Genomic DNA, 24,386 nt, shown 5'->3' on the forward strand with positions numbered 1-24,386 from the left:
AGCAAACTTTTAAATTCTTCAGGGAAGAACAAATCCCAACTTTTGAAACAATCAATCAAGGAGAACCTATTTTTCTTTTCTCCATTCTCGTCTTTCCTTGCTGATTTTCTAGAGAAAAAGAATCGTGATAGTTTTTCGTTTTCAATTTTCGTAGCGGTTGATTAGATAGCGATGGCGAGCGAATCCTCGTCGAATTCGAAAAATGTAGGGGACTCGTACATAGGAAACTTCATTAGTCTCATCTCCAAGTACGAGATACGCTATGAAGGTGTTCTTTATTATCTCAACGTCCAAGATTCCGCCATTGGCCTCCAAAACGGTATTCGTATTTTTCTTGATCAAAACACTCATAAACATACGTACGTATGTACGCGTATTTCGTACTGGTTAATGTCTCTTGCACGTTATGTATATACATTTCTTCTACTGTCTGTCGACCTAGGGGCTTTTCTTTTTTTCTCTCCTTTTCTCTTTTATTTATATTTATTATTTGGTGAAGTGATGATGTGCGGTTCTTGAGATGATGGTTTGGTTAGCGATTTGTGTGGTTAAGTATTTATAGGTTGTGAAATTTGTTGATCGAAACTTTAGTGAATATGTGATAGAGCATTTGTTTTAAGGTGATTATATATTGATAAGTTGCTATAAACAGAACCATTTAGATCAAAAAGTTATATTTTTCCTTTTTATTTTTTTGAGTTGAAGGGTTTAGGGTTTTTCCAATATTTCTAATATTGTGGTATCCATATTGTGGACAGAATCAGATTAATAGATGATAATTTCTTCAGCACATAGTTGCTGGTTCTTTCAGTTTAGTTTATAACTTTTGGTGATTTATGAACAGATCCTTTCTCTGGCTTTTACAGATTCTTAAAGTAACCAATATCTGGATTATTTTAGTGGCATAAAGACTGTTATATTGTTCCACATTTTCCTTAATGTGACTAGCTCATAAGGTCTTAATATATCTTGATTTTCCACCACTGTAAGTTTTTAGGACATGCTTGGTGAATGATGAGTCTTTAAAACCTCATCAAATTTCATGTTTCCTTATTCTTCTATGAGTCTTTGAAGCCCTCTACATTTCATGTTTCCTCCTCCTTTTTGTTTTTTTTGTTTTTCTGGAAGGGTGCTGAAACACTGGGGTTTGATTTACTTTTCCATGAATTCATTTGGTTGTTTAGATAGTGGATGTGCAAAATCAGTGTTTACTAATCTTTTCAGATATATGTGTAGGCATTAGGCGGAATTGATTATGATTTTGGTGTTCCTAATGCTGTTTTCCTAGGCCATTTTCTTTTCCTGATGTGTTCTCTTTCTTTTGATGTTACAGTAAGATCTTATGGAACAGAGGGTCGGAAGAAGGATGGTCCACAAGTGCCACCAAGTGATAAAGTGTATGAATACATTCTCTTTCGTGGAAGTGACATTAAGGTAAGTGAGAGCATTTCATGGATCTGTCTTCTCAAATGTTTTTTTGTTTTGAATATGTGACCAATCTATGAGAGCATGCATAGAAGTAGTTCTGTCTGAGAACAATCATTTAGGCATCAGAATGCGGTTTGGGCTGAATCTTGTCCACTCAAGGTTAACGCTAAATCTTATGGCAAGCCAGTGGGAGCTCTTCAATGTTTTGCTCATTGATTCTGATTGTATTTAATCTAACCATATAGAGGAAAAGATTGCTGATTTAGTTAGGAGTTGGTTTTTGCCTTGGCTTTCCTTTTGCCTCTCATGTTGGGAACCTTCTGCTTAATTTTTTTTCGTTTATATGGGCATGCACAAGCATGCTAGGAATCACACACACACACAGACACAAATATGCACGTGAATACTCATAGTAAATTGTTGGAATGTTATAAGATATTGGTTTGTGGTGTATGCTGATCTCTATTGACACGTTCAACTCCAGGATCTGCAAGTTAAGTCTCCCCCTCCTGTGCAAATAGATGAGCAGATTAACAATGACCCTGCCATTATTCAGGTATTAACATTTGAAAATATCTAAAATTTAAAACTTTCCAAGGGTCAATTCAAGAGTAATTAATTTTCTTCTTGTGTTTCTTCCCTTTGCAGTCACAGTTTGCTGGTGTGCCTCTTAGCCCTTTTCCGTCAGTTTCAGTTGGTGGTAGAACTTTAACAGAATCAACTCAGTGGCAGGATAACCCTGCATTAGCCAGTAGAGTCTATCCGAGTGCTTTGCCAACACATCAATTTTCATCTCAGGTGTATCCATCAAATTATTCACTGGCTGCTCAAAATGCTGGTACTCCATTATTTTCCACTCCGTTGTATTGGCAAGGATACAATGGAACTCCAAGCAATGTTTCTCAAGCTCAACAGAATCCTATTCCTGTCCAATCTCCTTCAATGTTGTCATCTCCTTTGACAGTGCAGAGTCATGTAAACAATCCTGATCTTAACTCTTCTCCAATTATGGGATTGATAAATGCATCAGAACCTGTTAATCCTGTCCTTTCATCTATTACATCTAGTTCTTCACATTCTTCTGTCACTGGCTCTTTTACTCCAGTGCAAGGTTCCATGTACCCCAATTTGCCATCCTGCTCATCCATAAAAGCATCTCCACCCTCGCAGGCTGCATATACTGCTAATAGACTGTCAATGTCATCATTTCCTTCATCTTTTGGAGACACAAACATCCCTGAATCTCAACCTATTGTCAAACCTGTTACTAGCCCTGCTGCCGCAGATCCTTTATCTGTTCTTCCGAACCCCATGCCTTATCCAGCTTGGTCTTCAGGTTCCTTGCTAACATCATCTCCATCTTTGGTAACTCCGGGTCAGCTAGCACAAACCAGGCCCCATGTGCTTTCTTCAACACAGAATACATACCCGGATCATACAATTGCAGTCGCATCACTAACATCTTACACTCCATCTGTGAATTCTACTCCAGTTACTCAACCACCATTGTTGCCATTGCCAGCTCCTGCACAACAGGTCAGATAATTTTTATTTTCTCCAAAGTTTCTTTGTACTTTGTTGAATATGAAAGCTTATACTTGTGATAGTCATGCATAAACATTCTGAAGTATTCCTATTAGTTGAAGCTTAAAAGAAAATACAGATGTTAACCATCTTGCTTGTATTTGTACTGTTTTGACAAGATTCTGAAATAATCATACATTTTGTCTACCAGGAACAAAACTTCCTGACAGAAATTTTGAGTTTTGCAGAATGTCTTTTCCGAGAGGTTAGACTAACCAATATATTAAAATCTCATCTAACCTGTGCCCTTAGGTTACAGGTTGAAATCACCATTCTTTAAATAGTAGTATTAACCAGCGTCCTTCGTGCACATGTTAGAATTTCCTTAAAATGATGTTAGAGAATGAAAGGAACAAATCTTGAATTTAGAATGGATGTTTCTGAGTGAATTGAAAGATGTTATGCACCTAAAGATGGAGTTTAGCTGCTGTGGTGTTTGCCAAATATGATTACCTTTGGCACTTGCTAGAGCATGATTGAGTAATGTGTAATTAACTGTTGCAGTGTCTATCTTCACGAGGCATATTATGTAATTTTGGTTGAGAATTGAAGCGAGTCATGGTGTGTGGTTAGTAACTCCAGAATAGATCTTCATGCATGAAATTTCTAATGGTAAGGTGTTACAGACATGCTATTGTTGATGAAGGGAAACCTGAATAAAGCATCAGTCGAGCTTATTGCTTCATATAGAGGTGCTCTTTCTCTTCTAAATGGGGGCGGAGCTGGTTATCTATTTGAGAGATGCATAGTGCAGTTTTCTTAATGGTAAAACATAGTGCTTCCACTTTTGAAGCATACATGCTAGGACGTCCAGTTCAAGACCTCAAACTTGCATTTTACTGTCTTAGTTCTTAGATAGGCAGCTTTTCATAATATTTAAGCATCAACAATTTTCTGGGTGAATTGGAGGCCTACTCCTGAGTCCCGAATGTATGATACCATTGGAACATGAGCCTTACTTTTGTCATAGATAGATCCCTTTGATTTAATTTCCTATCCATGTCATTTGAACATATGCCTGCTATTGGGTGATCTGGTTGCTTTTATTTTTCTTTTCATGCAGTCTGCATGTTGGTATTGAAGTGAATGCAGATCATTCATGTGATTAAATGAGGCCTTGTCTATTTTTTGGCATGGGAATTGGTCTGCAGTTGTTTGATATTGTGTTGAGGGGTTTGATTCATTTTTATGTGGCTTCAGTTTAGTTGTGATTTTATATGCATTGCTTTTGTTGTGGACCTTTTCCTCTCTCCCCATCCCCCCCCCCCCCCCTCTTTTTTCTTGAGGCAAGGCTTATGTCAAGAAGCATTGGGTCCTTTGATTCTTTTACTGTATATATAAATGGATCAATATGAGTTGAAGACTGTGTTTAAAATCCATTTGTGTAGATAATATTGGATATTTGAAATCTTATAAAAAGTTACTTGTTACATATTGTTAAATTTTTGCAGTCTCTGTACTCCACCACACCGTATACTGAAGAATTTGATTTTGAAGCCATGAATGAGAAGTTCAAAAAGGATGAAGTGTGGGGCTACCTTGGGAAGGCAAGCCAAAAGGATAAAGCAGAAGGCATGGAGGATGATGCATCTGATCACAGCTTGGGGGACAAACAGGGTTTTGGCCTACTGGCAAAATTTGATACACAGGTTTTTCTCTTAATGCTCTATATACAAGGCAGGTTTTGCTATTTTCATCATTTTTAATATGATTTCAAATTTCACATTTCTGCAGCCTGCTTACAAGAAAGATGACTTCTTTGACACAATTTCCTGTAACTCTCATTCCCGTGGTGCAAGGAATGGACAAAATCGTTTCTCTGAGAGAATGAAGTTAGATAGTGAGGTTTGTTGATTCTTTGAATATTTTCACAGAAAGAAACAGGTACAGAACTACATGAAAAGTTAAGGTTTGTTAAATAATTAAACTTTTGTTGCATTTTAACTTTCCAGACTTTTGGCAACTTCCAACAGAGATCCCATGTCAGTTATGGACCTTATCGTGGCTATGGTGCTGGACGTGGTCAGAATTATGGAGGCTCTTACAACTGGGCCAGGGGATATGGCTATGGTGGGAGGGGCTGTGGTCAGAACATGTATCCCTGATGTTATTTGAGTTTTCAGTGTTCTATTAAAGCCCATGGCTGCTAGAGACATTGTCATCTGTCATCTTGGTTTTTCTCATCAACCTTTGGCTTTATGAAGACATTATATCAAGGTAAATGAATGGTTGTTTGAGATTTTCTTGCTGAGATGCTTGGTAGGAACAACTATACTGATACATTATGGCAGGTTCATGTCATTTTTTTTTTTTGCTCGTGAGCTCGCCTTTTCCCTATAATTTTTTAACGAAAAGAATTATTGAAGCTTGATGCATATATGTGAATGATGATTGTGTGTCCACCATCCTTGTAAAGACAATTCCACCGTCCCCTTTTTTTTATTCACTGGATTTAGGTAATTTCCATCTACAATGCTAACAACCTTTTTTAACCATTTATTTTATCTGCACTGAGATTTTGAGGCAGTTACCATATCTGGTATAGTGCTTTTTTCTTTCTTCATGTTAAGTCATTATCATGAGAAATTTTGAGGAAAGCAGACAGGGGCAAGGGGAGCTGGCAACTGGTTTGGTTCCTAGTGTCAACTAAGGAAGGTTTTCTCACACAGCGAGGGAGGTAGTGCCAGTTAATGCTTTATAACTATTTTATAACATTAAGAAAGGTAGCGAAGAGAGGGTGATTGGATTACTACTGGTTGGTCTAATAGCGATTATGATATATCTAAATTTCAAAATTAATGTTTATGTAGAGAAAGATGTTGTGAACCGCCAATATTGGACCGCCAAAAATTAATTGGCCTATAGGAGAAATGGTTCAGCGTGTAAAAACGTTTTAACCTGTAAAGTGGAGCGGCTAACTTATATTTGAATGTTAGAGGAACAGTAGAGGAAGCATCAACACTGATGGATGATGAATAATAATATGTTATGAGGGGATGCCTGTTGAGATATGTCTTATGTCGAGGGCAAGGCATAATAGGAATAGGAATTTTTTGCTTTACTGTAGTTAGTTATGATAGGTGTGGAGCCCTCTATGGAAGTGTTGTTCAAGCATGGAAGAGGGGTAAGGAAGATTTAGTTCCTACCCACCTACATCAATTTGTTACTAGTAAAATTTCCCCTGGTATTATTCTATATGGTTTCCTACCCTTTTGCCTTAATGCCAGTCATTTTGGTATGTTGTGTTTTTATTTTTGATTTTTTCATTACTGTCCTAAGTTAATTGGCGCTTTGCTTGATATATTACGAATGCGAAGCGGAGAAAAGAAGGAAAGCTACGAAGAGGGAATACGTTTGTTAAGGTATCAAATAAATTGAATTTAGTATTGATTTGTTTCAATGGTGGAGGGCCTATCTACATCACCAACTAACTTTATGGGAATATATACAAAAGAAGAAACCCATCTGTGTCAATTTTTTGATGAAGCTAATTATCTTTTCTGACTTTAGGAAGGGGGAAGCGGGACCCAGGAAGTCAAGTGAATAGTGGGGCATCCCCTTTGGGCCCTTGCTCACTGTCTTCCTAATATCAATATCAAGATGTAGAAGAGTTTCCAGTATTGCTTTTCAAGCCTCCCGTTGGGCCTTTTGGCGTCTGCAATGTTTCAGCGGTTGTCAGTTGCGGTCTTCAGTGGAAGACTTGATTCTTTTTCTTTGAAAATTTATAAACCCATCCTGTTTCTTGAAACTAAGCCGCCTCTGATTCCCCAAACATTGCAATTCTATCACTGCTTTTATTGTCGACATTCTGTGCATATACTTTCTGGCCTTGATCAACCTGATCCACCGTAATCATCATGGCGGCTGCGCCGAGCAAGGTGAACAGGGCAGCCAGGCCTAAAACCCCGGAACTTATGTATACTCCATCTCTAACTAGGTAGCATTCACCGTCCAACCATCCTTCTCCGTAGGGTTGTGTTCGGCTCATACTCATGGCCGCACTTAATAAGATGACTGCAACTCCAAAGCTGATCCTGCAAATTTGATAGATTCGAAGCTTTTTAACCTTTATGTATTTTTTTTTAATACCAAGACCATGTTTCTGCTATGATTATTTATTAGTATTAGCAACGTCAAAATGTTATCCTTTTTTTAATTAAATATAATTTTCCCAGGCGTTGAGATTTAAGAAACTTAGACATTTCCAGCTGTCCATGTTTATCATGCGTTTTCCCATCTAAGTTGGTCGCCTCTCTGTCTCTCTTGAAAATCATCGTAGTTTTCGATCGGTAGCCAATCAGATTGACCCACATCACTCCCTTTAGGGAAAAGGCCGGAAATGTGTGAAACTGGGCTTTCTGGAATTATGGTTATTGGTGGCCAGAAATTCTAGCAATGAACATAGCAGGGAGAAAACGGTTTCATCTATCTACGATTTTGGTTTGTACTTCATAGGTAAATGATACTCTGTACGACCTAAACTATGGGTCCACAATACAATTCTAGGAGCAGTACTGAGCAGCCTAATTTGTCTCTGTTAACGTGGCAATGGATGACTGACTAATTGATTGCATCAATAGAGACGTGCAAGAGGTGGATCACCTACCAGGAAATAGCCAGGAGAATTGCAGTAAGAAATGGTTTCTTAGCCTTTCTCGCCTTTCCTCTCCACCAGCAATTCGCCCAGATTGCTACGTTGCCTATGATTTGAGCGATTGAGAGACAGATCAGTGCTGCAACTCCGAATCCGAAGGCACGACTGGTAGGCAAGAAACACAGCTTTCCATCCAACTTGAGATCACCCTTCTGCAAGAACGAGAGAGTCGTTTTAGAAAACAAACAAATTAAAAACTCATGTATCAATTGCAATGAACAAAATACCAACGTACCTTGGGTCTCTTAGCCTCTGCAACAAGACAAGAGGCGAAGGAGACAAGGCCGAGGGAGGCAATGGCGGAGAAGATCAACACGAAACCAACTCGATGTTTTCCCATGGCTTGAAAGGACAAGAGAATTCAAGTGGAGGCAAGAAGAAGGAAGAAGGAGGCTTGGGGCTTACTCAAGGGATAGACAGACGAAAATAGCTGTAGGTGGCGATCCTCCTCTTTCTGTCCCTTGGTTTTCTTCCTTAGCGGTGGTTGAGCTTTTCTTCCAAACAATTCTTTCATTGCTTCGAAGGAGAGATACCATGTCCCCAAAGTCCTAACTCTATTTACTCATATATGTAGTTGTAGATTCTATGGGAAGCTTTTCGATCTCTTTCTTTTTCAATGACGTGCAGGTGGTCAACAACCGTCTCAAGGGTAAGTTTGCAGTCTTTTTTTTGACAATTCAAAACGATAAAATCACGAGGAGTTCATAATATGCTTTAATTGACTACAGATTTGATACTTGGTTTTTTATTTCCTTAATGTTTCGTTGTAGATAATTATTTAATGGTTAATAGCATCAGGCTTTTTCGGGGGAGAATTGTGTGTATATTGCAGTGCTTTCGGTGGTGCAAGTTGGATATATACTTGGAGTGGTGGACTTTGTCTCAACGTGCGTTGGTTTCTATTATTTTAAGAAAAGGAAAAGGACGACACATATTTTGTGAAGGGAATTGATTTGGAACTGGCTCTCCCAGCCAGCTGAGCTTTGAAGTTTCTTCTTAGAAATTTCCTTGCTTGAGCAGTTTTTGTTTCGATTAAAATAATCCATGGCATCTGATGCTGAACTGATGAAGCACTATGGCCTTGCCGCTGTAGCTAGATGCTTGGCCTGCCAGTGTGTGTGGCACAATGCAACCTTGCTTCCACCCACCACCCTGAAAGGGAGAAAGAATGATTCCATGTTTGCTTATGCCCACTTTCTTTTCTTACATTCTGACTATGTTAGTTGACCGTTTTCTTCATGGACAGATAAAAGTCTTCATCTGATAAAATTTGAGAATCTAACAATATTTTAGAGCCTATGGAACAATCACCTACGGTTGTAGGTGTAATATTGTCCTTCCTGCTTATGCTCGGAATGTTTTTGTTTCATTACTGCCATCGAATTCATTTATGGTGAGGAAGACACTAACACTTTGATTGTCCATAGACTTTGAATGTTTATCACTAGATGATGTATACAAATAGTTAACTAGGTTTAAAGTTCAAACACATAAATTGTATAGGTTTTGGACTCCCACCCACAATGCTGATCTTTGAGGTAGTATTTGATTTTTCCGTTCTTTACAATCTTGTGAATTACGGAAGCCCATGTTTTAAAACCCATTCCATGTTAGTTCTTGAGTTGGGTAAGCTCAAAATTTAGCCTTGGGCTGAGAGACATACCTTCGAAACTCAATCCACGTTTTAGGATCTTATCTTATGCTAGGAAAGGTTGAAGCTAAGTAGTATTATTCTTTGTCACAAGGTGCTCAGGATGCATGGTTGGATTCATGCATGATATGTGTGTCAATCATGTGCACAATATGTCCAGCAATAAACTAGTCAAGGAGTAGAAGGAGGCACTCAACTTTTTATTATACAGTTTAATCAACTAAGACTGTAGCATTAAACACGCAAAAGGGAAACACCATTAGCATCTGCCAGCAGCTGAAACCTGAGCCTCCATGAGGAAGATCCTCAAGAACTATAGGCAGGCCATTCGCAGCGCACTTGGCCAAGATTTGCGAGATAGTTGGCAGACGATCGCCTTCTTTATATATATATATATATATACATGCCGCACTGCCCTAAGCCCTTAACCCAATCCTTAAACCCCTTTCAACAACTTCAAGCACCCAAGCTTAATTTTCTTCAATGTGGGAAGATTGGTATATACAAGAGTTGAAGATTGAGACAGCCGATTCAGTATATACTTTTCTTCCTCTTCAAAACGTCAAGAACGGACTGTGCTGTACAGTAAGCAATAGCTTGAATAGTTACCATTGGATTGACACCTAAAGCCGTCGGAAAAACACTTGAATCGGCAACAAAAAGTCCTTCAACCTCCCATGTTTCCCCCATCTGGTTCACCACAGATTGCTTTGGATCAATCCCCATGCGGCAGCTACCCATCTGATGAGCTGAACATATTTGTGTATTTAAGTCTCTTAATGGCCTCGAACTCTCCTCCTTGACAAACCTCTCGAACTCATGTGAGCTTGCTTGCTTCACATTTATGCTCTTCCCTTTGCAGTGATGTGTCCCAATCTCTTCAGCTCCAGCTGCTGCCAGTATTCTTAAAATTTTATCTAATCCTTTCTTCAGATTCTCTTCATCGGTGGCTTCCATCTTATAACCAATTGAATTTGGTGAATATACGTGTCCTGACCCTTTATCCCTTGCCAATGCAAATATGTGAGCTGTCCTAGAGAACCTGAGCATTCTCCTTTTCATGTCTGCACCAGAAAGCCAGGGCATTAATGCTGAGAACATGCCAGGGTGCAATGCTGGTGTCTGTAGTACTGCTCCATATCCAGACTTGTCCATATTTGCAACAACAGTAGACATTGCTGTCATAATTCCTCCTTCATAGCTCTTCTTCTCTTTCTCTGGCCAACCACTGGACAAAGGCGCATCTGGAAAATATCCCCAGGCCATGGCCACTGGATGGAGATGCAAGTTTTTCCCAATGTTAGCATTCTTCAAACCACTTCTTTTCAACAAAGGTGGAGTACTGAGAGCCCCGCAAGCAACAATGGTCACCTTAGACTCCACAATGCAGATGTCTTTTGCCCCTACATATTCCAACTGAAAAGCAATCCCAGTTGCTCTATTTCGGCCTCTCCCTTTCCTTCTTTTGTGTAAAACTTTAATGGCCTCACATCCAGGAAGAATTACACCATTTCCTGAATTTACCAAGTCCACTAGCCACGTTTCTGAAGTACCCTTCTTTCTTCCATCTTTGCAGCCCATACAGCACCAACCACAGTAATGATCAGGCGGTGAATTTCTTGGAATATCATTTACGGGATACCCCAATTCTTCACACCCTTTTCTCAAAACTGCATTGTTGAATCCTTCTTCAACAATTTCAGACTGAACTCCCATTTTCTCGCATACCACATCCATGGCTTCTTTGTACAATTTGCTGTCAAATAACTCCAGCTTACAGCGGTCACACCATTCGTTGATCACATGCTGTGGGGTTTTAATTGAAGCTGACCAATTGATTGTAGAGCCTCCACCGACAGTCGAGCCTGCAAGTATCACAACTCCCATGTCATCAGTTGCCAACATACCACCAGACATGTACATTTGATCCATACTTGGCCCTTCAAGAAGTGAAAGATTGCTCCTGGCGAAGTAGTTTCCTTTCTCTAAAACAAGCACTTTGTAACCAGCCTTGGCAAGAACACCAGCCACCACACCGCCTCCCGAGCCGGAACCAACTATTACTGCATCACATTTGATGGTTAAAGAAGGATGAGATAAGTTGGGTGGATTAATCTTCTTAGGACGAACCGAAACCGGGAGCCCAAATCGTAGTAGATTATCTGCGACAACGTCTCGTGGGTGTTTTAGGTTGATAAGACCTCTACAGAGGGGACCATAACGCTCTTCTTTCTCACCATCTTCTTTGCATTCTTGTTCCTTACAGATGAAGTTTCCATAACCATTTTGTTTTGACGTCTTCAATCGACTGGCTTGAGGTTGGAACTCTGGGTCAGGTCCGCAGTAGCCTATCGCTTTCCATGACAAGTTTTGATTCTTCTCATCTACCTGTGAGCAACAGGTTCATTAATGATCTGATGAAGTGAGGTCGATCTGTCGGAATGTCCTGCATGCGTGCTATTACCAATTGTAGTCCATGCAATTTAGAACATCATTGCCTTTACTGATCTCTGGTTAGCTGATAATGAATGTTGCGTTGGTTCGTAGTTTTTGGTCATTTTCTCTTTGTACAGTAGTGATTGCAGCAGCTAGCAGGCATTAATTGTTTCTTGCAAACCGAATTAATAACTAGTTGAATGAACTAGCTAGTCCTATTGTCACAACCACTACTCTGATGCACCACTCAGTGCCGATAAGCATCAGAGTAGTTGCATTTACCATTAATTATGATGCAAAGTTGATGTACTTCCTTTAATTTGCGATGGCTTGGCACCTGTTTTTTAATGCATCTCATTGACTCTCAAGAAATACATATATACTTTTTTAAACTGACAAAAATAGAATAAAATGTGAAAGATTTTAAAAGATATTGATATTTTGAACACTAAGTTGAATAAGACTTTTTTGATAAATAAAAGAGAAAATCGTAAAAGACAACTCTAAGTTCATTTCAAAAAATAACTTTCAATATAAAGTTAACTGTTTTAGTCAATTTTAATCTTAAAATAACAAAAATACCCTGAAAACGATTTCAAACAAATTAAATACTTCCAAATTTTCTCTCTCACCATTCATTTGCTTTGCTCCCCATTCTATTGTGCTCTCCATTCATCTCTCTCCTCATCTAACTTTCTTTAATTTTACCTCCATCACTATCTCTCTGCCTATCTCTCGTCATCTTGTCGTCGATCTACATATCAAAAAGCATAATATGAAAGATAACAACGTATTCTTAGTTTTATTGGTTCACATTCATAAAACCCTCTCTCTATCTATCTCTCACCATCTCATCATCGATCTATAGATCAAAAAGAATGACATAGTGAGTAACAATGGATTTTTGAGTTTATAAGTGTTAAGTTTTTTCAATGATTCAAGACATGAATCACTTTGTTACACTCTAAAGCATGTTTTATTAAACTTGAATCATTGAAAAAACTTAACACTCATAAATCCGAGAATCCGTTGTTACTCACCATATCATATTTTTTGATCTGTAAATTGATGATGAAATGGCAAGAGATAGGCAAAGAGAGTATTTTGTGAATGTACACCAATAAACCCAAGAATGTGTTGTTACTTTTCATGTCATACTCTTTAATCATATGACGAGAAAACAAGATATAGACAGAGAGATAGTAATGATGATAAAATTAGAAAAAATTGGATGACGACAGAGAAAAAAGGAAAGCATAGCAAAATGAGGAGCAAAATAGACAAATAGCGGGAGAGAAAATTTGAGAGTACTTGAATATGAAGAGGTTCATTAAGGGTAATTTTGTTCAAAAAATTTCTCTCGACTAAAAAAAATTAAAATTAAAAAGAAGGTCATTTTTTAAATATTCTATCTTTAAGAGCTAAAAAAATTCCTCCCTAAATAAAAACATAAAATTTTGAACAGACCAATCCACAGAAAGTACCTTAATCAGCGAGACAATAAAGAAGTTAAGAGTAAAAAAAAAAAACACAGGATTCTTACCTGGGAGAAGAAGACCAGCAGGGTGAGAAGCTTCGTGGACTTGAAGAGCATTCTGAGGTGATAGAAAAAACTAAGAGACCATGAAAGCAGAATTTCTTCCCTTTTCTGTTGAGACAACTGAGAGAAAGTATGGAAGAAGGGGAAATTGGTCGAAAGGCTTCTTGGTCCGCAGAGTACGAAGGTTCCCAGCCAAGTGGACAACAGCCACAGTGCTAACCTTATCATCCATTTCTTGGGATGTTCCATCCTCTCGCTCAGCAACCCTCCTACCTGTAGCTCATCATGCATGTGTAGAAATATTCATAGACTAAATAATTAACTTGCTTTGAAAAAGTTGGTAATTGTCAGTTTTTATAATCTGAAATAATTTTTTATTTGAAGAACGATTAAATTAGTTGATACGCCTTTTTTTTTAATCAAATATTATAATTTTAAGTTTCGGGGTTTGAACTGAAACTCTGAAAGTAAACAAGTAGAGGAATAGGACAAGGTTATTCAACAAACCATTAATTAGGAATGAAGTTTAAAGGGTGATTTTGATGATTATTCAGCAAAGGAGATGAAGGTGATCCACACTGCGTGCAGCATATATAGCAGTAAATTAATGTAAGATGCACAGCAAAAGGACAAGGGTTTGTGAGGAAGAAAGTTCCTACACGCTCTGGAGTTGCAGCCATGGAAGCTGAAGACTGATAAAACGTTGCAACTGCATCAGCATCAGCGGCAGAGACGTGGACGGATGGAAGGAAGGCATCGCAGATGGCAGTGAGGGACTCCATTTCGCGAGAGGAGATGGAGTTGACGTAACAATTACGGTACTGCCTCTCCTCTTCCCATAGGGGGAGTTTCTCTATGTCAATGCCGGTACTCAACTCAATCACCGTCGTCTGCTCCTCTCGCCTACCGACGCCATTTTCCTCCATGCTTTAATTAAGATGAAAATTAGTGTATAAAAGATGGATTAATTATGATCTGAACAAAAGAGCTTAACGTCCTATATATATAATAAAATGACTTGAGATTAAAAACCCAAATTTTATATAAAAAAAAAAAAAGTGATGAGAGGAAGAGAGAGAAGAGGTGCTGGAGATGAGTAACCAAATTGATTATCACGGTAACAGGCTAATAGCGCAGCAATCAACCAAATTGGCCACCGCCCAATAAAATCCTCTGACTTTGATGTCGTTTTTTCATAGTAATGTTTCTATCATTTAGGTTTAGGATTTAAAAATTAAAATTTAAGATATAATCATAATATATATATATATATACGTTATATATNTTCCATTCTTCCACCCCTCCTCCGTCTTAACTCAATGCAACTGCCACCAATATTAAAATAATTACGCTCTTCCTTTTAGTATTTAGTTTATTTTTCGATAACAAACCAAGTTGTCTAATTTGTTTAATTCAATGAAACCGGCCCCAGTTCCAGGATGACACAAGGAAATAGAAAAAAAAAATCAGTCAATAATCACCCAGCTTTCACAGTATGTACAGTAATTTTTTTATGTCTTGAACCATTTTTATTTTATTAAATCAAAAATACAAAAGATCCGCCTACATAAAATAAAGCTGTGTTTTGGATAATTAATAATTAACTAGTACAATAAACATGTTGACTATATAATAGGTGGTGATATCAATGGGAAATATATATAGCTGCATTAAACAACAAAAGGAGTAGAGGATTTGTCTTTAAATATTTCATCAAGTTGACTTCTACAGCTAGCTGTTACTCTCAAGGAAAACTTATCTAAATGCTTGCATGATCAAAACTACTGTCTCTGCTATTAAAGATGATATGGTATCGTGGCTACAGCCCACATGCTTCTGTGCTTCAAATATTAGCTTGCATGATTATCATAAATAACTTGTAGTTTTTAACCAATAGAAAATTACCACTGTTTCTGAATAGATAGGTGAGGAGATAGCTAGCCTAACCGCAAACAAATTAATAAAGTCTATATGGACTTTAGAGTCAATAGCTTCTTGTTTTTAAGGAGAAAAAACAACAAAAAAAACTAGTAGAAATAGAAAATCTTTAAGAGGAAAGTAGAATTATTTATATCAGCAACATGTTTGACTTCTTGGGAAGTTAGACACCTACAAGTCACTTACATAACCTCTAATTACTATATATATATATATATATATATATATATATATATATATATATATGTGTATGTGTGTTGATGTTTGTCCCAATTGCTAAATTAATTACAATTCTTTTATTCAAATTAGAAAGATAATCTTCTATATATCTAAGTTTAATTTTATTAATTTTTACATCAAATAATTATATAAAATTTATCGATTTATACCGATGACAATATCAAAAGTATAGTACACAAATAAAGCAAACAGTAGTGGTACATATATATATCAGCTACCTCGAATAGGAACACCTACAGTGCAATCCATTGCATCCACCTTCATTATTGGGATCCAAAATTAAATGGTTGAAAGGAATTAACCAACCCATAGGCCATAGGCTACAGCGAAAGGACAGCCCCTAAGGTAATGAGATTGCCCTTTCAACAACGTTAGACTTGGAAGCAGATGGACCCTTAATTAAAAGCTATAATTAAGCTAGCATGCATATATATATATATAGCTTTTCATGAAGAACATAATTCAACAATTAATAAAATTGTTACAAGAACAAGAGCATTATGCATTGTCAACAAAATGGTGGAAAAAAAAACACATAATTCATAGGTATTACTCTCACGAACAAAAAAAAAGGAAAAAAAAATAGAACGCAGTACACAAACCTCAATCAATTAAAAATTTTTGAAAGAAAAATCAATAAATAAACATGTAAAATAAATGGAGAATGAACAAGGGTTAGTGAAATTAAATGAAAATGAATGGAGTACCTGAGTCAGATTGCGTTCATCAGGCCCAATCATCAAAGGGACTCTTTGAGACATATATGGTCCTGCTAAATAATGAGTTGTCCGTCATTCTCAATGACAGGCCAATCTTTACCTTCCTTCTTTTCGCAATTTCTTCCAGCAACAGACAATTTGTAAGGCATCTTTGCTGGCATAGATTGGAGCTTCGGACAGTCCGACATAACCAATGTGCGAAGACAAGTGAGGTGTTGAAGGCCCTTGCTGTCCAAAAACGTAAGATTCGGAAGACGGTCCATATATGTCAAGACCAGTAGGAGTAGAGGGCAGCATATGTTCATCTGGGAAAAACTCTATCTCCTCTGCATCATAGATTCGATCGGAAGGTTGAAAGTGAAGGGGGTGTTTCCAAACCCCAATCCGTCCTGCCCACAATTAGCTTTTCACTTCTTTGAATTGTAATATCTTTTAATTTGGAGGGTAAACCCTCCTTTGGAAATGACTCAATTTCTGGACAATTGACTATTGCCAAAATCTCAAGGGATAGAAAGAGGTATTGCATTTGCTCAGGCAATGACTTTAAATTTTTGCAATCGATAAGTCCAAGAGATGTCAAATCGGTGACAGACAATCCCTCTTCGGGAAAAGATATAAAATCGACTTCAAGCCTTCACATGAGCTGAGACCAAGAAGATTTAGCTTAGGGAATGATCCTAGTGGGAAAGATTCTAGCGGATGATCGCTGTTGCCACTTATGAATGAGCATTCAAGGGATGTTTACAAAACGATTTTGGAATTATCCAACACATTACTGTTATTGATGCTCAAATATTTGAGCATAGTAGGTAGACTACCTTCAAGAAAAGACCTGAGACCATAACAATTCCATATTACCAACTTTTCAAGATGAGTGTAGTGTCGCTCCATTTGCTCCAATATGGAATCCTTGATATTCAATTTGTAAATTTGCAGCTGTCGAAGCCCACAAGGCAATGGCTCCAATCGCAATGCATCACATTGGTTTAAGTCAAGTTTAGACATGCTTGGTGCCATTGGAAGCAAGCCTCCAAGCTTCCCACATCTCTCAATCTTAAGTTTCATTAAAGAAGGGAGGTGTTTGGGCAAAGACTTGGTTATCTTGGGACAATCTTCCATGTATAACTCTTGGGAAAGACAGAACGCTCCGTCTTTCAAGCAAAACCATTCTTCCCACTCTGGCATATCCTCGAAACTTAGAATTTCCAGTGATCCAAATGGTTTACTCAAGGCAGCACCGTGCCCATAGAACTCATCACCCACTGTTACTACTTCAGCAAACCCTTTAATGGAGAGAGATTTCAAAGATGATAATTGCCCAAGCGGTGGCAGGACCAAGCAAAATTTACAACCCCTTAGCTGCTAAGATACTAGATTCGAGAAGGAAAAATGCCCCACCCATTCCGGAAATCTTGTATCTCTATAAAACTCAATAGCAAGATGCTTCGAGTTTGTGTGAGGCTTCAGTTGTTCAAGTATTTCTCTATCATGCATTGAATCATCATTAGTATGATAATACTTACTCCATATCAACTGCAACTCCTTAAGGTTGATCTTCTCCTTCAAATTGGCATCTTTGGCATCTATATGGCAAACAACATTTTGTAAATTTGAAATGGCAAGTCTTCCACGTAAATTCTTGAGCTTTCCCAACTCACTAATGCTTGAACCATTGTGCTCACCAGAAACAAAATCTATTAATACTCGAAGGCCTTTCAATTTACCCATTCCTAGTGGCATCCTTACTAACTTTGTGTGCCTTGTATCAAGATGATGCATGTTGATCAATCTTCCCATGTCTTCAGGCAACTCAACAATCTTTTTGCACTCAAATAAGAGTAATGTTTGCAAATTAGATAATGTAATCAAAGAGTTCTCTAACCTTTCAATTAAAATTACAGATAGATCCAAATAATACAACTGTTTTAATTTTTCAATTTCTTCTGGTAACTCATTAATATTATGATAATAAGTCAAAGAAAGAACTCATAAGGATCTAAATTTTACGATCAGATCATCCATTATCATATTGGTAACATAACAATGTCATGACCATGACTTTAAAATTAAGAATGTATACAAACTTTTTGCTTCAAGTAAAGTATTTTATGCACATGTCACCTTCACCATGCATGTCATCCTATGGGATTTAAGAAAGCTTGATTGCAAAATTCAGAATTTCAGCCTATGCATGCATGCAGTAGGAGTAGGCGACGGTGATCTTGTCTGTCAACACCTTAACCCCCATGCATGTATAATAAGAGTGAATTGTGTTTCTCCCTCTCCTACATTAGATTTCATTGAATAGATAATATATTCAAATTTTAGGATATATTTAGCAAGTTGTAATGATATTTGATTTTAATTATAAATTAAGATAAACTTAAGCTTCCTATAAAAAAAAATTAAGACATATGTGTAAGTATTAGCCCAAGGCGAACGGAAAGGCCTCAGCAAGCGTGGCTAGAATGGGCTTTCCGGAATGCCCATTGCCCACCCAATAACCCAATCTTAGTGAAATTGGGCTCAGCTCAGGTGAGCCAAGCCCATTACAACCCTAGTAATGATAATAAGTTAATCGAAGTTCAAAGCAAAGACCATCTCACCTGTTAATATTAATTATTCGAATAATACCATCTCTTTTGCCAACATAATTTTCCAAAATTATTTTACGTATTATTCTATAATCAAAGGTGTTTTTTTTTTCACATTTTTAAATTAAAATATGAATACTTTCGTACATGCAAATAAACGCCGATAATTATTACTCCTTTCGTTTCATAATTAATAACTGAATAATGTGGATTAATGTTTCTTCAGCATGGGGTTAAATTTCTTTCTTTCGGTGCAAAAAGAAAAAAAAAAAACAAAACCAACACTCCAACTTAAGATTTCTGCTATAAGACTGCAGCCTGTTACACTTAAGTCAAGCTCAAAGTAACCCCACCAACTGCTTAAACTTTAAACATACAACAAAAGAATAACAAAATATCAAATGGAAACTGACAGTCGAACTTGTTGGTGGGGACTGGGACGTACCACTTGTAATAAACAATGCAAAGACGGCCTTGGGAAGAGATTTTTTATTACCAACATTAGATTCTGGGCCAATGAGTTGTAGCCTGTTGGCATATTATTTTATACTCCTAAAGCTCATGTCAGAGAAAAGGACAGTGGCGCACTGGATAGAGTTTTTAATTTGCACACAAAAGGGAAAAATCTGTGGTTTCTTTTGTCATCGAGATCAGAGAGCAGGAGCTAGTGGAATTAAACTGGATGTTGTCAGCTATGTATATCCAAGCTCAAACAAAGTCTTTAAATTAAGAATCAAGTTCCTGCTTTATATCTAAATTTAGATTAAAATATATTGATATTTTTAATTTTTTATCATAATTATATATGAGTTTGTTAGTTTTGAAAATGAACAATCCATTCTAAACGTGTAAACAACTTTAATATTTAAACATGAAATGTTTAAAATATATATTTTTTTATTTTCCACTCTTTTTTTTTTTCTCAAGTCGATCAGCGCGATCATATTTGACCGTGAAATATTAGATCCGATCGAATCTCCTCAACGAAACGCGAGATCTAATCGTGCATCTTAGATCTCTGGCTTCCTTAGGGAACACTAGATCTAATGCTCCCTTAATTGTGCTCCCCAAGGAAGCATGGCTGGGCGCAAGATGGTTGAGTTGGAAGTTTTTTTTGTTTTTTTGAAAAGAGAAAAAATTTAAAAATGAAAAATATAGTTTCATAGTAGTAATTTTTAAAGTTAATAAAAGAAAAAATTATCTTAAAAATATTATCACTATATCAAATTAATGAAAATATTAACATTTAACTAATGACAGGATTATGTATCTAACGAAAATATTTTTTTAGATAAACTGTTCATTTTGAATATTAATGAACATACATGTAATTATGGCCAACAATTGAAGACTTAAGTGGATTTTACCTCTAAATTTAATATCTTTCTTTGTTTCTTATCAAGTAATGAACATTGAGTTGTACTTGAAATTACTTACTAAAAAACTGATAATAATGAACATACACTCCTTTTATTGCACCACATCGAAGTCATGACATTCATATATATGATCTCAAAAAAAGAAAGAAAAACAGCAAACGAATTGCCTAATAAAGCACATGGCAGCTGGGATGCTGCAACACTCTTACTCTTTTGATCAGCCATCTCCAAGATGAAATAAAAACACAACTAGCTACTCTAAGAAGAAAAACCTTGAAAAGCCATGCTCAAAAACTCAAAAGAAACTAAGGGCAAAAATAATCTACAAATAAAAAAGGCTAAATATTTTATATATATATTATGCGCACGTGCAGATGCCTTGGGAGTATAGAGACTTCGCAATGAGCCAAACGAAAAGCTGCTAATTAAATGGAAAATCATAACTTTAGCACAAGACTGCAGAAAGCAGTACTTCTGATGGAAGTTTCCTTTTCTCTGGGGCTTCTCTCAAACATTTTATCACTCTATCACACTCTCAGCAACTAGAAATTAAACCTACAAATAGAAAATGAGATGGATTTGAGATCATTCTCAAGAAGCAGGTGGTGGGTCGTTGTGGCCAACACCAGGGCTATGACCAGGACTTGTTGGCCGAAAAGCGTCTGCCTCAATCATTTTATAACGATTTATAGTAAACCTGCCAAGATTATTGGAAGGAGAACTTGGCTTGCTCAAAAAATCTTTAGGGATAGACGGTGCACGAAACCCTAGTGACCGTGATGCTGATATCGGGTGAAAATGCTGCTGTAAAAGTAGAAACATAAAAAAAGAAAGCATGAAAGGTCTGTATGCCATAAAGGGTTGATGAGGAAAGAGGGCTTTTTCAACGAGTCAATGAAGAAATGGTAGGAAGAGAAACAAGAGAGAGAGCTTCTATAACTAAGCTTCAGTAGGAAGAAAAACAGGAATGAGCTTCTATAAATAAGCTTCAGTTATCAGGAACAACCTACACCGATTGAGGCTGGCGCCACCCTAAGAGTGCTTTTTAAGACGATGGTACGGTCCCACTAGCAGCTTTATTACCCTTCATCATGGTCATAAATAAGAGTTTGATGCACATGCCAGTGCCTGTTTGATATTGATGAAATATAGACGAAAGCGAATTGCAAGGCATGCGAATAATTTCCATAAATGGAAAGCTCGGCATTTCTTTTCACATTCGAATTCAAGTGAACTTTCTGTCAGCCGCACATTGATTAGCTTATACAATTTTTAAGGAGGGCATGGAGTTTGATTAGACAACACCATATACACTTTGCGCAACCATTTCTGTTTTATTTAGTATATATTGAGAGGGACTGAAATCTGCAACATTAACGTACATCTTGGTAAGGTTTTAAAAGCAAATAATGCTTCTTCCACTAAGCTTATTACTTATTACTTAAAATGATGTCTTTGTTCTTTTCTCGTTCTTAATATAAGTTTTGTGTGTGTGTGTTTTTATATGTTTCTCTCTCTAGGTTTAATAATGCAAGTTGCTCATTCCTCCTCGCCACTTAATTTGCTTGAAGAGGAAAACCCAGGTTTAATGCAAAGCTCACTTCCTTTAGCCAGAAGAGATCGGGGTGGCTAGATTTGATACGCTTCAACCTTTGACGATGCATGATTGGGTTGAAAGTACAGTCACTTAGTTGATAATGTGAAGACAGTAGTAGAGGCATGCATTTCTCTTTATGTGAGTTTGTGTGCGCCATTCTTTTTCCCTGTTTAATATACAAAATCCTTACCCTCCTTTGCAAGAAATTAAGCAAATTCCACGAGTTAAAGCATATGTGCATTCGTATCAGAGAGATTAGAGAGAGAACAAGATTAACTGATCAAACCAAGGGGATAACTAAGACACTTGAATAACTATTTCCTGATAAAAACTTGAAAGATTACTTCCAGCCTCTAGGGCTCTGGTATATATGTAGGAAAATTCATGTACCAAATCAATTGAAAAAAAAAAAGAAGATACAAACCTGTAAAAATCAATACTAACACTCCTTGTAATAAGGATTCTTAAACGTAGGTGTTAATGCTTCAACATTTTCTGTAAACATATCCCATGCGCTCTCAACAGTTGAATGAAGCCATTCAAATGCAAATATATATATATATATATACACACACGAGATAAGAATTAAAAAAAAACTGACATAATAAGATTTTATAATACTGCATTTGCTCTAATATAATAAGATTTTGCAACACCCAAACATTTGACTCTTTGCTATTAAAAAACAGAATCCAAATTTTCCTTCCCTTAATTAAAAAAAAATTTACAGTTTCCTTTGTCAGAGCGGAATATATATGTTACTGGTAATAATATATAATTAAAAAAAAAGCTGATGCGACTTTGAACAGGTATCCATCACCATCAGTCCGATCCCTATGTTTTTATTTGTTTAAGGAAATCCTAACCTTAAAAACCATAAGGTAGTGCGTAGGGTGATTTATAGCTAAGCCTACGGCTACCCGCACGGTTGGAAAGGAGCCTCTCCTCCTTTAGACTTTCTAAGCCCGACCAACCATATGCAGGAGCCTTTGTAAGCCAAGGACCATGTGATGCTGTATCTCAACTCGCCCAGTAATCTCCATTTGCATCATAAAATTAAAGAAACGGTAAAGTACGAGATTTGTCATTAAGACTACTATTATAATATAACAACCCCTTTTTCTTATGCTTTCATTACTATTTAAGTGCAGCTGCTCCTAAATTAAGAGATATTCCATTAGGATCTGTATTCTGTAAGCCATTGGTCCAAAAGTACCCCCACCAAGTGCAAATGCAATATATGAAATCTTTCTTTTCTTTTTCCTTTTTCTTCCTCGGGAAGTTGAAAGATAACCTTTAAAATAGAGATATGCAACGTATACTTTATAATTGAACACCTTACATTACCTCTCATAGGTTTGAATAGCTTTGCCTATAGAATATTTACAATTCAAATTAGATTATAAATATAATTTTAAAATATTAATTTTTATTTTTATTTCTTAATTTATACATTATTTATAATTAATTAATTAATTAATTGTTCTTAATATATATGATTTAAAATTTTAACTTATATTTTATGAGTTAATTTTAATTTTTTTTATAATTAGAGAATGAGGAATTCGAATTATACTTTTTAGATAGGAAAATTATATACTAACCAAGAAACTAAATATTCAGGTGCAAGTTAATTTTAATTTATTAATTTAATCTTTCACATTTTTTTATTCTGGATTTGGGTTCAAGTTGGAGTTTTTGCAAGTATTAATAATCTAGTTTGGATAGTAGATGTTGATTTTTAATCGGGTTAATTTGAATAAAACATAAATAGTGAAATTTTAATTAAATTTGATTTCAAAATTAATAGGTATTCTATCTAATTGAAAATAAATTTTGCTTGACTTACACTTTACGATAGGACACGACAGGACATTTGACTCTTTGTCCCAAAAAGAAATTTGAATAACATTAATTAGTAGTCATAAGCATATTTATAGTAATTTTTTTAAAAAATAAACTAGTAGTTTTCGGTGATTAATCATGCTAACATATGGCAAGCTCTTTGAGGCATAACCTTGTCATATATAGTTTTCATTAATTAGTGTCAATTTTATTTTTGGGTAAATAAAGAGGCCCGATCGAAATTCTTAGAATTCTTTTCTGACAGTTAAATTGTGCTAGTTAAATAAACTATATACTCTATGATCTTAAACTAATTAGTTTTGGACAAAAAAGTTATGTTAAATTAATATATTGGCTAAAGGAATCCTATGTAATACACATTGTAATTAATTAATCTCTTACTTTTGCGTCTGGTAGGTGCGCAGACTTTTTGCTTACTTATCCTTGCTTGGATTCCATCATGTCTTTTCGCTAGCATTTTGTAAAGACTGCCTGCCACTTGCACATCGTTGGAAGGCAGAAATATTACGATACTTTATACCAGTACTCAGCGAAGGAGCTAAACCATTTGTTAAAAAGGAATAAAAAGAAACAGACTTTAAATAGTTAAAAAAGAAAATTTTATATATAATTTAATTATTATTTATTTAAAAAATTAAATAAAATTTAAAAGAAATTAGACATATAAAAAATATATATTAATAGAAATAATTGTGTCATTTATATATGACTGAATGAAATTATATAAAGAATTTCTCTCACTCTTTGCGCACAAGAGTAA

General features: G+C 36.3%; 4 protein-coding genes and 1 long non-coding RNA gene across 7 annotated transcripts; 2 read left to right on the forward strand and 3 right to left on the reverse strand.

Moving 5' to 3' along the window:
• On the forward strand, positions 1-5,458 carry LOC18606918 (decapping 5-like protein). Of its 3 annotated transcripts, none has more exons than XM_007040812.2 (8): positions 1-319; positions 1,334-1,434; positions 1,913-1,984; positions 2,077-2,964; positions 3,164-3,217; positions 4,464-4,661; positions 4,747-4,857; positions 4,965-5,458. In XM_007040812.2, the coding sequence occupies exons 1-8, from the start codon at positions 172-174 to the stop codon at positions 5,115-5,117; spliced, it is 1,725 nt and encodes a 574-aa protein (XP_007040874.2). In that variant the 5' UTR covers positions 1-171; the 3' UTR covers positions 5,118-5,458. The 3 variants fall into 3 exon arrangements, with proteins under 3 accessions (XP_007040874.2, XP_007040875.2, XP_007040877.2); XM_007040813.2 differs by having other exon boundaries at positions 4,747-4,896; positions 4,986-5,070; XM_007040815.2 differs by lacking the exon at positions 3,164-3,217.
• On the reverse strand, positions 6,593-8,445 carry LOC18606919. The gene is made up of 3 exons (XM_007040817.2): positions 7,902-8,445; positions 7,619-7,818; positions 6,593-7,046 (listed from the first exon to the last, which is right to left on the reverse strand). Exons 1-3 carry the CDS (start codon positions 8,004-8,006, stop codon positions 6,761-6,763), a joined length of 591 nt encoding a protein of 196 aa, XP_007040879.2. The 5' UTR covers positions 8,007-8,445; the 3' UTR covers positions 6,593-6,760.
• LOC108661091 lies at positions 8,236-9,013 on the forward strand. Its single transcript, XR_001926903.1, has 2 exons — positions 8,236-8,315; positions 8,437-9,013. It is a non-coding gene; the product is annotated as an uncharacterized LOC108661091 (long non-coding RNA).
• On the reverse strand, positions 9,492-14,254 carry LOC18606920 (long-chain-alcohol oxidase FAO4A). The gene is made up of 3 exons (XM_018116840.1): positions 13,953-14,254; positions 13,297-13,566; positions 9,492-11,705 (listed from the first exon to the last, which is right to left on the reverse strand). The coding sequence occupies exons 1-3, from the start codon at positions 14,217-14,219 to the stop codon at positions 9,849-9,851; spliced, it is 2,394 nt and encodes a 797-aa protein (XP_017972329.1). The 5' UTR covers positions 14,220-14,254; the 3' UTR covers positions 9,492-9,848.
• LOC108661196 lies at positions 16,287-17,987 on the reverse strand. Its single transcript, XM_018117159.1, has 3 exons — positions 17,714-17,987; positions 17,009-17,473; positions 16,287-16,516 (listed from the first exon to the last, which is right to left on the reverse strand). Exons 1-3 carry the CDS (start codon positions 17,985-17,987, stop codon positions 16,287-16,289), a joined length of 969 nt encoding a protein of 322 aa, XP_017972648.1.

The sequence above is a fragment of the Theobroma cacao genome, chromosome 3, assembly GCF_000208745.1.
Source record: "Theobroma cacao cultivar B97-61/B2 chromosome 3, Criollo_cocoa_genome_V2, whole genome shotgun sequence".
In the NCBI taxonomy this organism is placed as follows: domain Eukaryota; kingdom Viridiplantae; phylum Streptophyta; class Magnoliopsida; order Malvales; family Malvaceae; genus Theobroma; species Theobroma cacao.

Coding starts and splice junctions, on each gene's coding strand:
- LOC18606920 (XM_018116840.1), bottom strand. CDS start 14,219: ATGGAGGAAAATGGCGTCGGTAGGCGAGAGGAGCAGACGACGGTGATT. Junction 13,567..13,952: donor TGGCTGCAACTCCAGAGCGT/GTAGGAACTTTC, acceptor GATGAGCTACAG/GTAGGAGGGTTGCTGAGCGA. Junction 11,706..13,296: donor TGCTGGTCTTCTTCTCCCAG/GTAAGAATCCTG, acceptor TGTTGCTCACAG/GTAGATGAGAAGAATCAAAA.
- LOC108661196 (XM_018117159.1), bottom strand. CDS start 17,987: ATGGGAAGATTGATCAACATGCATCATCTTGATACAAGGCACACAAAG. Junction 17,474..17,713: donor GGAGTTGCAGTTGATATGGA/GTAAGTATTATC, acceptor TCTCCATTAAAG/GGTTTGCTGAAGTAGTAACA. Junction 16,517..17,008: donor TCTCAGGTCTTTTCTTGAAG/GTAGTCTACCTA, acceptor TCTATGATGCAG/AGGAGATAGAGTTTTTCCCA.
- LOC18606919 (XM_007040817.2), bottom strand. CDS start 8,006: ATGGGAAAACATCGAGTTGGTTTCGTGTTGATCTTCTCCGCCATTGCC. Junction 7,819..7,901: donor CAGAGGCTAAGAGACCCAAG/GTACGTTGGTAT, acceptor TCGTTCTTGCAG/AAGGGTGATCTCAAGTTGGA. Junction 7,047..7,618: donor ATTCTCCTGGCTATTTCCTG/GTAGGTGATCCA, acceptor TCAAATTTGCAG/GATCAGCTTTGGAGTTGCAG.
- LOC18606918 (XM_007040812.2), top strand. CDS start 172: ATGGCGAGCGAATCCTCGTCGAATTCGAAAAATGTAGGGGACTCGTAC. Junction 1,435..1,912: donor TTCGTGGAAGTGACATTAAG/GTAAGTGAGAGC, acceptor GTTCAACTCCAG/GATCTGCAAGTTAAGTCTCC. Junction 1,985..2,076: donor ATGACCCTGCCATTATTCAG/GTATTAACATTT, acceptor TTCCCTTTGCAG/TCACAGTTTGCTGGTGTGCC.